This window comes from Gymnogyps californianus, chromosome 10, assembly GCF_018139145.2.
Source record: "Gymnogyps californianus isolate 813 chromosome 10, ASM1813914v2, whole genome shotgun sequence".
NCBI classification, from domain to species: Eukaryota; Metazoa; Chordata; class Aves; order Accipitriformes; family Cathartidae; genus Gymnogyps; species Gymnogyps californianus.
The window spans coordinates 18,824,148-18,837,482 of record NC_059480.1 but is presented as its reverse complement, the minus strand read 5'-3'; the positions used below and the strand labels follow the sequence as shown (position 1 = coordinate 18,837,482).

At 44.1% G+C, this 13,335-nt stretch overlaps 1 protein-coding gene across 5 annotated transcripts in view; it reads left to right on the top strand.

Moving 5' to 3' along the window:
* The window catches only part of ABCC5 (ATP binding cassette subfamily C member 5), a 50,665-nt gene extending 40,061 nt beyond the window's left edge, over nt 1-10,604 (top strand). For 3 of the 5 annotated variants that reach the window (XM_050902153.1, XM_050902154.1, XM_050902152.1), the window contains exons 24-31: nt 251-340; nt 2,690-2,879; nt 3,618-3,777; nt 4,207-4,285; nt 5,219-5,332; nt 6,420-6,584; nt 7,312-7,395; nt 9,972-10,604. In XM_050902153.1, coding sequence (XP_050758110.1) covers nt 251-340; nt 2,690-2,879; nt 3,618-3,777; nt 4,207-4,285; nt 5,219-5,332; nt 6,420-6,584; nt 7,312-7,395; nt 9,972-10,031 — 942 coding nt within the window. In that variant the 3' untranslated portion in view covers nt 10,032-10,604. Of the gene's footprint in view, nt 1-250; nt 341-2,689; nt 2,880-3,617; nt 3,778-4,206; nt 4,286-5,218; nt 5,333-6,419; nt 6,585-7,311; nt 8,866-9,971 lie in introns of those variants that run through there. The other 2 variants (XM_050902156.1, XM_050902155.1) reach the window with 1 other exon arrangement.
* Nucleotides 10,605-13,335: the final 2,731 nt, after the last annotated feature.

Here is a 13,335-nt window from a genome sequence, read left to right as displayed (position 1 = left end):
TACAAAACTTAGCTCATTTAAAGCTGCTGCTTGTGGGAAACCTTTCTAAACTGCTGGCTTTCCAAGTAATTAATAAATTACGGTTATTTTAAAATTGACTATTAACTAAAATTAACTTGCCTTGGGCACCTTAGCTATGTGGTGCCCAATACCAAGAATACTTCTATCAAATATCCATTAGGTTAATCTCTTAATTCAATAATAAATCAGAGCTCTCTGAATTTGTCTTTGTTTTCTCCCATCGCTCCAGTTAACAGGGTTATTCCAGTTTACAGTCAGACTTGCTTCAGAAACAGAAGCTCGCTTCACCTCAGTTGAGAGGATTGATCACTATATCAAGGTAGGACAATAATACGTTTAACTGCCTGTTGTAAAATTTCTTGTTGCTTGTTATGTTGCTGGCGTAGGAGAAGAGAAAGTCAGCCGTAGTCTGCCTTAGTACAGAATGTATGTGTCTGATCTTGTAAACACATTAATGCACGTACTGTAATACTGCAGAGTGTTTTATGAAGCATGTATATAAGCATTGGCAGGATGAATAGCACGAGAGCTGGTAGGTAACTAAGCTTACAGGCATCACTTGCCTGGCATCACTGAAGTTAGATAAGGATATTGAAAGTTTGCTGACACTCTCAGTAAAGAGTGGAGTGTGTGAAAGGGATAACTGGGAATTCAATACAATATTTTACAGTAAAAGGATTGTGTTCTGGCATCCTTCGTTAAAAACCTAATGGAACTCCTTCATTTAAACACAGATAACTCTTTGTTACTTTATCTACATGCAATTCTGCTTCATCCTAATAAGCCTACTTCTTTTTTCACAGCTATCTTATATAACATTTCTGTATGCTTAAAAAGTCAAGGAATTACTCTTATTGCAAACATGAGAAATGTGCTAGGCTAAATATGAGAAATATGCCAGGCTAAATGCTTAGCAAGCTGCTCTGATTGCTCTGATTACCTGTAACCCTTTCTTCATAACTGGGATTTGTGTATGCAGAACTGGGTGTAGGTCAATGGGGAAAGTGTAGCCGGGAGAAAGCCTTCTACTGGGTCTGGTCTTTGAGGTGAAAGGCTTTTTTACTTAACACATAATACACATTCCCTCTGAACTTCGGAGGGAGATATGTATCTATTTGGTAAATCTGGGCTATGTAGTAGTTGATATTTGTAGAATTTTTTTTAGCCTGTGGATTTAATACTGAGGAGAAAAAAAAAATTAAAACTGCCCATTCCCTCAGTTAAATAAATAAATCCTCTTGTGGCATCTAAGTAGAAAATTTCTGTGTATGGAAGACTTGGTGACCACACAAGCTGAAAAACTGTGTGCCAAATACTACCTGGTATCTCTCACTGGGCTGAGATGGGTTTATCACTGTCAGGCCTTCAGTGGCAAAACCTATAGTTGTAGGCTGTTGGTTTTTTCTTTTTTTTTTTAAGTTCCTGTCTATCATTTTATATCACTATTAAGCAAAACTTTATGTGATTTTTCTTATTTGGATCTCTAGACAGCCATTTTATTATGAAACTGTAAAACTGGTTTGAATCTAAAGCAAAGCAGTGGGTGAGCAGTGAAACACCATGCAGGTTCTGTGTCTTGCCAAGTCCCAGGCTTGGCCGCTTTCAGTGCGGGCTCTGAGGTTGCTGTTACGAGCACCAAACTCAAAGAATTGGAGTACTATTGTAGCAGATCACTGTTTTTCTCAAACACTTAGGGTACAATTAATCTGCCTCTAACTAGGTGGTGTAGATGTCCACAACTGACGTAGTCCCTGTAGGATCTCTCTATAGTCAGTGTAGGAAATGAGTATCTCCAGAGGGCAATTCATTACCCATTCTAAGTGTTTGTATTAGAATGAGAAAAATCACACTCCAGAAATGCTAGCTTCTTTGTAGTGACTATAAAGGAGTTGGCAGGGCCTGGTTCAGTTGGAGATTCTTACTTTGTATGTGTTCAAAGTTACATGAGGTGAATCCCACGACAGGATTTCTGCCATTCTTTGAGGCTGCTTGTGCTGCCAAATATGGGAAAGTGACCTTGGCTTCATTCTAAACATGCTATAAAGGCACATGTTTGGCTTTCAGAGCTTCTGCTTTTCTGTTTAATCTGTGAACTGCTTAATGAGGGACCTATTAAGGGGCAGAGTAAAATAGTGAAAGTGAGCAAGCTGGAAGGGGCCTGACTGACTCAGTGATTTAATACAACAGGAGAGAATAAGGAAGAGAAGGAAGAGGGTAGCATTTGTACAATGGGTCACACAGGCGTTCTCTTCTGTGTCAGAATCAACAGAGGTGACCCTGGCATGGCATAGCAAATGAGACATAGAGATACAGCAGATTTTGCATCCAGAAGCATCCAGTCTTTGGAGTGCCACAAAACTCAGTAGGATTGTGCTCATAAATAATAGGCCTAAAATACATTTTGAATTCCATTGATGAAAAACATTGTTGTGTAGAAGGACCAATGTCGTTATTGAGGCAACAGGAAGGGAATAACAATGTGGTCAATGTAACACAGCAAACTTCTGAACCACTGGGCCTGCATCCAGCCACACAGTTCATCATAAAACTGCCATAAACTGATATGGGCCAAGTCTGCAGGGAAGAACTCCTGCTGAAAGCTGCAACTGATAATGTGCCTTTCTGGTGTTTTGTTTACTGGAAACTGAACTTCTGGGTTTTTTTAAAGACACTTTCCCTGGAAGCTCCTGCTCGAATTAAGAATAAAACTCCTCCTCTGGACTGGCCACAGGAAGGTGAAGTTGTTTTTGAAAATGCAGAGATGCGGTACCGAGAGAACCTCCCTCTAGTACTTAAAAAAGTGTCCTTTACCATCAAACCGAAGGAAAAGATTGGCATTGTGGGAAGGACAGGCTCAGGTAAGGAAAAACACTAAGCAGAGTTAAATTACTACTTTTACATAATGGGAATGGAATAGAGTGGGGCAGTCATTGGTTCTCCTCTGTCTTCTCTGTGTTTGAGAATTGCACAGGAGTGGTCCAGCAGTCTGTCAGTGGTGGATTCTGTTCATGTGCATATGTAAGCAGGATCCCTGTAAACAATAATGAAAACAAGTTTCCATTTAAAGCAGAGGGATATCCTACTATGCCTGAGCCAGTGTACTCATAATGTTTAACACCCCAAGCCACTTACCAGCTCAGAATGCTACCTACAACATGCTCATTGCAGCTTATTTGACTCTCTTGAAATTTTTTTGTCCTGATGCTGCAGCCGGGTTTGGCTCTAAGCTATCTCAGAAGTCTGTAATGCGAAGAATCAGAACCCCTGTTTGTGAGATGATTTAAATCAACTCAAAAATGTAGTTTTTAAATAAGCACTTAATATTGCTGTATTGGGTTTACTTGGCAAGGTTTTGGTAGTGGGGGTGGGGCGGCACTGCAGGGGTGGCTTTTGTGAGAAGACATTAGGAGCTGCCCCTACAATTGCTTAGAAGTTTAAGTGCTGAACCCCAGCATTTACCAGCATTGTTTGCCAGGACTTTATGGTATTTTAAAACACTTTTCTTACAGATGGACAGCTTTTAAAATGCTTTCTCATCTCAAAGCTGCTATGACTCTGTAGAAACACTAGTATTGTTTTTCCTGTCTCGTTTTCAGGGAAGTCTTCCCTTGGAATGGCACTCTTTCGTCTCGTTGAACTGTCTGGAGGCTGCATTAAAATCGATGGAGTGAAAATAAATGACATTGGTTTGGCAGATCTTCGCAGCAAACTCTCAATAATTCCTCAGGAACCTGTGCTATTTAGTGGCACTGTGAGGTTAGTGAGACCATAAGAAGACAAGAAGGACTAAGTGGGCTACCAGCTTGTACTTGAACTCAAGTAGGTGCCTGGTGAGATGTTAGTTCTCAGGCATCCTAGCTTCTGTTCTCTGTTTTTGAAACAAAAAACCACAGCTAAATGTTTTCAGGTGGCCCAGTGCAGAACTGGATGTGATCATCCTCTATGGAAGTCTTGTTTCCCTTTAGATTTGATTGAAGTTTTTGTATCTTTGTCTTCCATCTCTACTCTTTTGTTCTTTGGCTACTCTGACCCTAGTGTGCTGGGAGCATCTGATTTCCTTGGCAAGGAAATTTTGTCAGTGGAAGGCTAGATGGGAATCATCCGTCTAGATGAATTAGCATACTGCTGTTTTGCCGTTCATTGCTGAATAAAAATTCTGGTTATGTTTTCTGCTTCCCCCTCCAGATCAAACTTGGATCCTTTCCATCAGTACAGTGAGGAACAAATCTGGGATGCTTTGGAAAGGACTCACATGAAGGAGTGTGTAAGTATTATGTGCCCTATGAGATGTGTGTTTGTGTTTTGGCTTCTAAACCAACGTGTTCTGTTAGTAGCTACTTCAGAGACCTTTAGATAAAGCTTTTTCTTTGCAATTTTTTCCCCTTATTGTCTATGCTTTGACTGATTTTTTTTTTCTTTTTCCTGATTTTATCAGACTGATTTTTTTTGAGAACGTGCCGTATGCCGTATCTTGGGTGTGTCCTTTTTTAGTATATAGCATAGCAGAATGCTGCTTCATCGCATGGACTCCTAGGGTGTTACAGTATTTCAAGTGATATTTTTCTGTTTGTGCCTTAGATGTGCATTCTGCATTTACATTTGTGAGTGTAAATGTCACACATGCACAGTTATACTGAACTTAAAATCTGCCCTTTGTGAGGCCCTCTGCAGCAAGTCTCACTGCCATGACATTTCCAATTCTTCTTTTCTTGTAAGTCAAGTGGCACGTATGGCTATGGGATGTAGGCTGCAGTAATTCCTGCGGGGACTAGGTTCACTCTTTTCTCTTGGTGAGAAAGATTGTCAGGAGATCTGTATTCATGTTGACATGATTTTGTACATGGCACGCTTTTTTCTAGAAATGAAATACTTTGTACTTAAGTCATTCCAAGGTTGCCTACTGAGATGATACAGCTCTTTTAGCTTAGTCCGAGTGGTGTTCTCAGGAGCTATCACTGAGTCACATGCATTTCAACCAGACTGAGCAGGTCTGATGTTGTATTGCTGTTCTAGCATTAGTTGCTTGTTACTAATTTCCCCAACAGAGACAGGGAGAGATGGACAGCAAAGTGTGACAGATATTTTGGAATGTGGGCAAAACCAGATTTGCAGGAGGAGCAACTGTTTGTCTCATGCCATGGAGATACAAAAAGTCTGTGCAATGCTCTAAGATTTTTGCCTCTTCTTTCCTACGCAGGTTGCCCAGCTGCCTATGAAACTTGATTCAGAAGTGATGGAAAATGGGGAAAACTTTTCGGTTGGAGAGAGACAGTTACTGTGCATAGCTAGAGCTCTACTGCGTCGTTGCAAGGTGAGCATAGTGATAAGAGAAATAGCTGGAGATATCAAACTGATAGGATTGAGCAAGCCTTTTTTTGTGCCAGATTCATTCTATCTGTCAGAGGAATCACACCGACAATTACTGTGACCCAGAGAGGTGTAGGGTTAGAACAACTAGGAAGGCATCTGTAGGCAGCTGCTAGCTCCTGTAATGTCCTGCCATCAGAAAGGTATTGCTTGTTAGTGTTAATAATAGGATGTCAGACTGGCCTAATAATTTATTCAGAGTGTCCTGTTACTGGTGAGTATCAGATTCTTTCCTTCTTCCACCTTTTTGTGAATGTCAGCCAAGTATTTTCCTTCTACATGGTGCTCCACTAAAATGTAGTCTACAAGTGGAATTTGGGACCATGCTATGCCAGCAAAGTTAAAGGTTTTGCAGGAATGGAAGACAAATAATAATTACAGTGAGAAAGGACTTTTGGATTGAGATTGACCAGGATTCTGATTTTAACATCCTTTTTCCTTAAACATTGCACACCATAATATTTTAAGGTTCACTCTGCATCTGTTTTAAAGCCAGACTACTCAGCAGAAGTTACTGCGCTCTCTGCAGTACCTGCACAAAACAAGTCTAGTTTAGCTTTGACAAGACACCACTCCAAATCAGTTTGTCTGAGTCTGAGAGGAAGGGTAATTCTTTCCAGCATAAGAAAGCTAGTAAGGCTAGTCAGTATTGACTCATTCCAGAAGGAATGTCACCACCAAGGATGTGTCAGACTAGTTTACCAGTAAAATCTGTATTTGAGATTTAGCTGCTGAATGTAAAACTGAAGGTAGTGGAAACTTGAGGCCCACGTCAGAACCCAGACATCTCGCGGCTCTAGGATGTGACCATAAAATGCAAGTGTGATCCGTAGGGTAACTTTGTTGAAGGCAATTACATAAAGAAAATTGAAAGGGTGCTTGTAAAAACTGCCTTTGTGACCACAGCTCTGTAAGGATTGCCAGTTGTGACAACTCTTGGTCATGGTAATTCTGCCCACTCTACATATTTTTATGTTCAGGGAGGGAAAGCGTTACTATAGGTAACAGCCAGGATTATGTGCTGCTTTCAGATTTTGATACTGGATGAAGCAACAGCTGCTATGGACACAGAGACAGATTTACTGATTCAGGAGACTATCAGAGAGGCATTTGCAGACTGCACTATGTTAACAATTGCTCATCGTCTGCATACGGTACTGGGCTCTGATCGGATCATGGTGCTAACACAAGGACAGGTAAGCAGAAAGACTTTTGTGGCTGCAGTTCCTGTTGCAGTCTGGTGGTGCCATGTGTGCAGGCTGAACTGAAGGAACAGCTAGTATTGCAGGGTAGAAAATCCTCTGTGTTCATTCACATCCTTGGTAATAATACTCCAATAGAATTAGTTATTGCTTGACTGTGTCAAGATCAAAGAGGGCAAAATCTCTTTTACACTCCAAGAAAGTACCATAGAGTAACAGTCTCTCTTTTAAAAGTGTTTTTAAAATTCCCTTTGTAGGTTAATTCTGAGATGGGTAATAACATAAGCATCTCTGCTGGGGCTCAGTGGAGTTTCGCATTACTTTCATGAAGCCCTGTGCTACCAAATAGGCATACGAGAGATACTTTACCCACTTTTCAGGCTTCCATGTGGGAGCCATAAACAGTTGAATCAAATGTAAGAACACTTGGCAAGGCTCTTAAAGGTAGAGAAGGCAAAACCCCATAGCATTTGCTGCTGTTTGCCAGAGCCACCAGAGGCTGCTTCCTGCTGGGTAGTTCAAGTGTTTGTCTGAGCTACTTTGAAGCATCCCACGTTACAGTATGTATGCGTAAATACGCATACTTTCACTGCCTGTTGTCTCATCTAAAGATGAATGCCATGTTTTGGCTTCTTTACTACCCTGTCACGAGTCTAAGGGGTGGGAATACATTTTATGCTGGATTTTACTGACATACTTTACCTGCCTTGTTTGCTTTTAGGTAGTGGAATTCGACACGCCGTCTGCCCTTCTGGCCAATGAGAACTCGCGCTTCTATGCTATGTTTGCTGCTGCAGAGAACAAGGTTGCTGTCAAGGGCTAAAATTCAGGGCAAAGTCACTTTAATTTTGGAAAGCTACACTCCCTGCCTGTGGCAGGCCAGCTCTTCCTCCTCCTCCTCCTCCAAGCAGATTATTGCCTTTTCATCTTTTAATTTTTAGCACAATGTGTCAAGCCAGAGAGTTTTTAAAACTGTGTCAGAAGAATTCTTCATGTTTTTATTATTGTATTTATTCCATAATCATATTACTAATTTTTTGTTATTAAATGCACTCTACGAATGGCTCAGGGAGCCATAGTTATAAATGTATCAGAGGCCTATAATGAAGCTTTATACATGTAGCTATATCTATACATAATTCTGTATATAGCCTATATTTACAGTGGAAATGTAAGCTGTTTATTTTATATTAAAATAAGCACTGTATTAATAACAGTGCATATTCTTTTCTATCATTTTTGTACAGTTTACAGTACCAGAGATCTGGCTTTGTTATTGGACTGTATCAGACACCGTTTTGTCTTTTACAGTTGGTCTTTTCCTAGTGCCAGATTTTCTGCGTGTCTGAGTGGAAGTGAAGCTTTGCAATAGTGTCCTTTATTGTCACATCTTTGTTGTCTAGCGCAGGGGAGAAGAGCTCTGTGGTGTAACTATTGCATTGTAATTTATCAAAGCTATTTGGAGCATCGCTAATGTTCATCACAGCAGCAGCTGCTGCTTCCCATGATGCTTTCCCAAAGCAGAGTTTTTAGTGATCTCCTGAGTGGAAAACCACTTCTGGGTCACATTAAGGCCTCGTATTTTCTCAGTGTCCTGATACAGTATTTCTTACTGTATCAGCAGGGTTTATTTTAATGCAAGCAAGCCCAAGCTCTTCCTGCTTCGCTGATCTAACACAACCAAAATCTAACTGTTCGTGGAATGATCTGTAACAAATTAATCATAAGGTTCAAATCATACCCTGTATGCTAGCAGGAAAGCCTTTTCAGAGTTGCTTCAGCTGACTGACTCTTTTATCTTGAAGCTGCTAACACTCCTCAGAGGTTTAGGTTGGCTTTCATTGGCATGGGTAACACTAACTCTTTGTTCTGCTCACTTATACTACGGTTAAACAACATCACTATTTCCTGTTTCTTTATTGCACACTTGTTAAGGAAACAGTCCCCCACCCCACGTCTTCTGGAACTTTAAACAGGTTCCTGTTGATCAGGATGTAACACTGGTGTAGGACATTGTTTTCTTACTGTGAAGAGACCTACCTCAGGTTACTAGGTCCTGCGTAGTACGTTGCCATGATCACTGTACACCATCCCTGTTTTACTGGACCTGTGGCCCGGGTGGGCATGGTCGCTCCTATAATAGCCGTGACTTATTGAATGGTCAGCGTTGCATGTCTTTGTCAACTTGGACATTTTGTAGCCTTAGCATGTTTGCAAAATGTCTCATTGAGGCAGAAATCTGAAAAGTAAATAAAACTATTTTGGGTTTTGTAAATGTTATTGGCTTAAGTGGTTTGTTTTGGGCACATAAATCACTTCTCACCTTTCTGAGCTCTGGGGGACAGTTTTTGCAGGCTGTTTTTTTTTTTTTTCTTGTCTATGCACCACGGCCTGATCTTTCTTCCTTCAGAGTGGAAGTGTAGTGGGTAATTTTTGTGCCCTCCAGCATGGGGGTGGCTTGCAATATATGTATGTTTGTGTTGAGTAGTACAGGGACTAATAATTTATAGTGCAAGTATTCAAGCCAAGTAGCAAGGGGGGAGGTCAGACGGAATACAGAAGATCCTTCTTAGGCTCAAATTTTTTCATTTTCTTTTACCTGCAAGCATTACTGTTTATAATGTGACATGACTGCAAAGTCACAGCAACAAGCATTTCTACCTACCAATACCACAGGCAAATCATGGCATTAACGGAGCTTAGACTGTAGCTTGAAGATAGCACAAAAAGCATCATTTGTTGTAGTTGTTCTTTAGTAAGTCTTGTCCTAAGCAAGAATTAAGTAGCACAGATCTTACCCTGCTTACAGGCCTGGACCCAAGCTTACTCTGTGTCAGGGACTGGCTGCTATTTTGCTCAGTGTTACTCAAGTCAAGGAACAGAGTGACTGTATGTTGTGGTTAGGAAAGGGAGAAGTACTAGGCCCCTCTCCAAAGAACACCCAGCTAAGTGGGGGGTTCTTTTTTGATCAGAAACTTGAAGACAAACTGGGGAGAGGCACGAGGGAGCAGGGGTGATAGGCCAAAAAGGTAATACCCTGCTTCTTCCCTAAAAGCAGAGCTGTGTAGAATATGCAGATGAAGGCTGAATACCTTAAGGGGAGAGGGAGAGAACATGAAACGCATCTGCCCAAGGCTGTGGTTAAAACAGTTCAGGCAGTTGTCATGTGCAACTCTGTCAAGGACAGGATTGTCTTGGGTCCTGCAGAACTGAGTTTACCCCACGAACTTCAGTATTTCCCTTGAAGAAAAAGGGCTAATGTACCTAGTTCTCAAGTGCCACTGGGGTCAGAGTGTGGCTTCATTTTGCAGCTAAGGCTGAGCTAATGGCAGTCTGGGCAAAAGGGGAGCCATCCTGATCTTGTCCTCCTTCTTCTTCCAGGCTGGGAGTTCCTTCCACTTACCCGATGCCAGCACTGGCTCTTGCCTGGTCCAGCAGTGACCCAGTTCAGAAAGCTAACTTGCAGAAAGTTCACCCTCCAAAAGCAGGAATGCTGTACAAAGAAGGAGACAGGAAGGCACACCTGGAAGGGAGGTGAAGTGGGGCTGCACTTTTCAGTAGGTGGTAACTGTAACACTAGCATAGGTATGAGAGGAAACTGTGGTCGGGATTCATTACACCAAACTGCTGCTTCCCAGTTATGCTCTCCTAAAAAGGTGAATACTTTCCTGCTGCTTCAGCGAGCTGAAATAGCTCAACAAGGTGTCAAACAAGGGCCTGTGATGGAGCAGGCAAACAGTCACCTGTGGACAGCAGGGATTAGCTCCACCATTTTGTTAAACCTTAGTTCCAGCATTGTTACTTTGGAATTAAGGGGAGAGACTGCCAGACGGAAATGTTCTTTCTGCTGTAATCACTTATCTGCTTCATTTGGCACTTGTCTCTCAGACAGTACAGAAGTATTGCTTCTCACACGGGTAGTAGTAATTTTTTTTATTGGCTTTCATCTTGAACCACAGGAGCAAGCTGAGGCCTGGCCCAGGGCCCTGTCACTGAAGTGGAAGGAAGAAACATCAGTATTTACAAATGAGACTGAAATGTATCTTTGAAGCACTCTACAAGAGGTTGATGATGATGGGAATTTTCAGGAATTGGATCCTGCTTTAGAATTTATAGTGTGATATCCCAGGGAAGACTTCATTCTGCGAGTAGAATAAGACTGTGGGATTGGGACAGAGGCTTTCCTTAAAGAGATCCTACTCAAAATAGCATGGAGATAACACATCCTTCTTAGTATACAGCAGAGGCTGTGGCCCAAGACCAACAGGTGTGCAACTTGAGAGAGATTTGCCTGGGATAATTGGTTTGCTGTATTACCCTCAGGAATTTCAGTTGCATCAGTTTTGCTTATTCTGTCCAAATGCAGTGAGTGCAGCCGATCCCGGTTCATTATCATAAGCTTAGAGACTCTTAGATGAGATGAGCAGGAACACATTCTCTCTATCTGATGAGTGGAAATGTTGCACTTGCTTGGGACTTCAATCAAAACGCAGGTAGGATTCTTCTAAAATTACTCAATGGAATTAATGCACAGTTAGATCAGTGTGATTAAGTCCAAAGTCAGGCCCTGAAGTTGTGCTAGCTTGAACACCTGAGAAGACTTCACCATTACTTGCGGTGAAGATCATACAGGGTCAGATCCTGAGGTTGCTGGGGCTGTGGTCTGCATGTTACCCCTAGATGAAAGCCAGAGGGAGATCAAGCAGTCTTAGTACATCGCTGGGAACAAAGTTTGAGAAAGCACACTTATTTCAAAAGGCAAATGGTATGAGTGAGAGAAGGTATCAGAAGGAAAGGATAAATGCAGAAAATTTGATTTATAAAAGGAGAATGTGGAGAGAAAAGGTGGCAGGACAAAAAATTTCTCTTAGTTAGAAGGGGATTGGGCGAAGACAAAATTGCTTCTTGAAGGTGCTTCAAAAGAACATACCGAGAAGATGCAGGGTGGCTGTAATGCCCTCATCAACCAAAGAGCTTTCCTGAATGCTGCCTTGTTATTTTTTTACTGCAACTGTAGTGTGTGTTTTACTATACGTAAGCAATCACACAGAGGTTTTCTTTATAGTCCCAGCTTCAGGTCGGTCTAGGATACTATGATTTGGTTCAGCTGGTGACAGCAGCCACATTGTGCTGGGGCCACAGTTCTGCCTCGAGTATGACGATACAGTGGAAACTCAATTGGAACTTGGTGCAGATGCTGCTGTCACTGGTGTAAGGCTTGGGCGGTTTTGAGAATGTACCACTGTGGGTTCATTAAACCCACAACCATGTAATAAATGTTCCCATGTCATCCAAAAAATGCGCCCTGGAGACTCATCAGGCGGCTGAGGTAGGCAAAACGTAACCGTGCAAATAACTTACAGAAGTGTCACTGCATGGCGCAGGGAGATTTCCTGTACACTGCTCTTGGGCTGCGTGGAGTTCAAATCACAGTTACTTCCAGCACACCTCCTTCCTTCCAGCTTACTGTCCCCTACCGTTGCCGTGCAGAGAAACAAGCGGTTGTATAAAGCTGGTAATTTTGTGGTTTCTGTCCTTTCCCATTCAGGACGGCAGCAGTGGATGGTCTGTGATTGATTGCCTCGAGGGCTGGGGAAGAGTAAAACACGTTATGTGTGAGCTGGGATCTGGGGGCAGTTTGGAGTGAGTGTTGGAAGCAGGCAACTACGGGCAGCCAAGGTGGGAGGGAAGAGATTAAAAAAGGGGGTGTCTGGGGTGCTGGTAGAGGGAGGCTATTTAGAGTTAGACTGTGAGCTAGATGTGAGGAGTGTGACCAGGAGCAGGATGGAGGAAGCCAAAACAGGTACCGGTGGGATGAGGGTGCATGCATCAGCCCTGCTGGGAGCTGTCATGCAGGGAGTTTGGCATTGTTTGTCTTGGAGCTGGGGAGGAGGGAGGTGAAAGTGAAGTGTTCAGGCTGTGCGGAGGAGGCTGAGCTGGCTGCGAGGCTGTGGGAGGGCAGGAGTGAACGAGTGGGGTGTTGTGGCCATCCCCAAAGCAGGAGCAGTGGGGATCGGTGTGTCCGGGGCCAGGCAGCGGGGCCGGGGAGGTGACGGCGGTCTAGAGGGGGTGCTGGGTGTGGGGAGAGGCGGAAAGCTCTGTGTGTTTGTGTGTGTGTCTGTGTGTGTGTGTGTGTGTGTGTGTACGCCCACGTTTTACGCTGCCCTGTGAACCGGGGGATTCAGGAGGGGCACGGATGGATGGAGCCGCTGGTGTGCAGGCCTGCACGCGTGGGCCAGGGTGGGCGTGCAGTGTGGATGCCCACACGTGTGAATGCTGCCTGTGCGCCTGCCTGTGGGCGTGGGCGCGCGCTGCTTGCGTTGGAAGCGGTTTCTGTGTGCGTGCGTGCCGGAGCCGTGCACGGTGTGTGCAGGGGGCACAGCCTGGGTACACGTACGCGTGTGTACCCGAAGCGCTCGCTGGGAGGGGTGTGCTTGCACGGGAAAGCCCGTGTGTAAAGCGCGCACCTGCCCGTGGGTGTGCACGCCCCGGAGCCGGTGGCAGGGGCGGGCGGGCGCCCCCCGGTGCGCGCGCAGCCGGCGGGTGGCGCGGGGCGGGGCGGGGCTGCCCTCGAGCGTCCCCCCGCCGCCCCGCGCGGCGCCGCCTGGCGGCCGTGCCCGCCGCTGGCTGTTCCGGGCCCGGGCCCTGCGCTCCCTCGGCCGGTGCCGCGCGGGGCCTGCGCGGTCCTTTCCCCCCCCTCCCCGCCCCGGTCGCTCCGGCCGCCGGGGCCTCCCTCCTCCCCGCC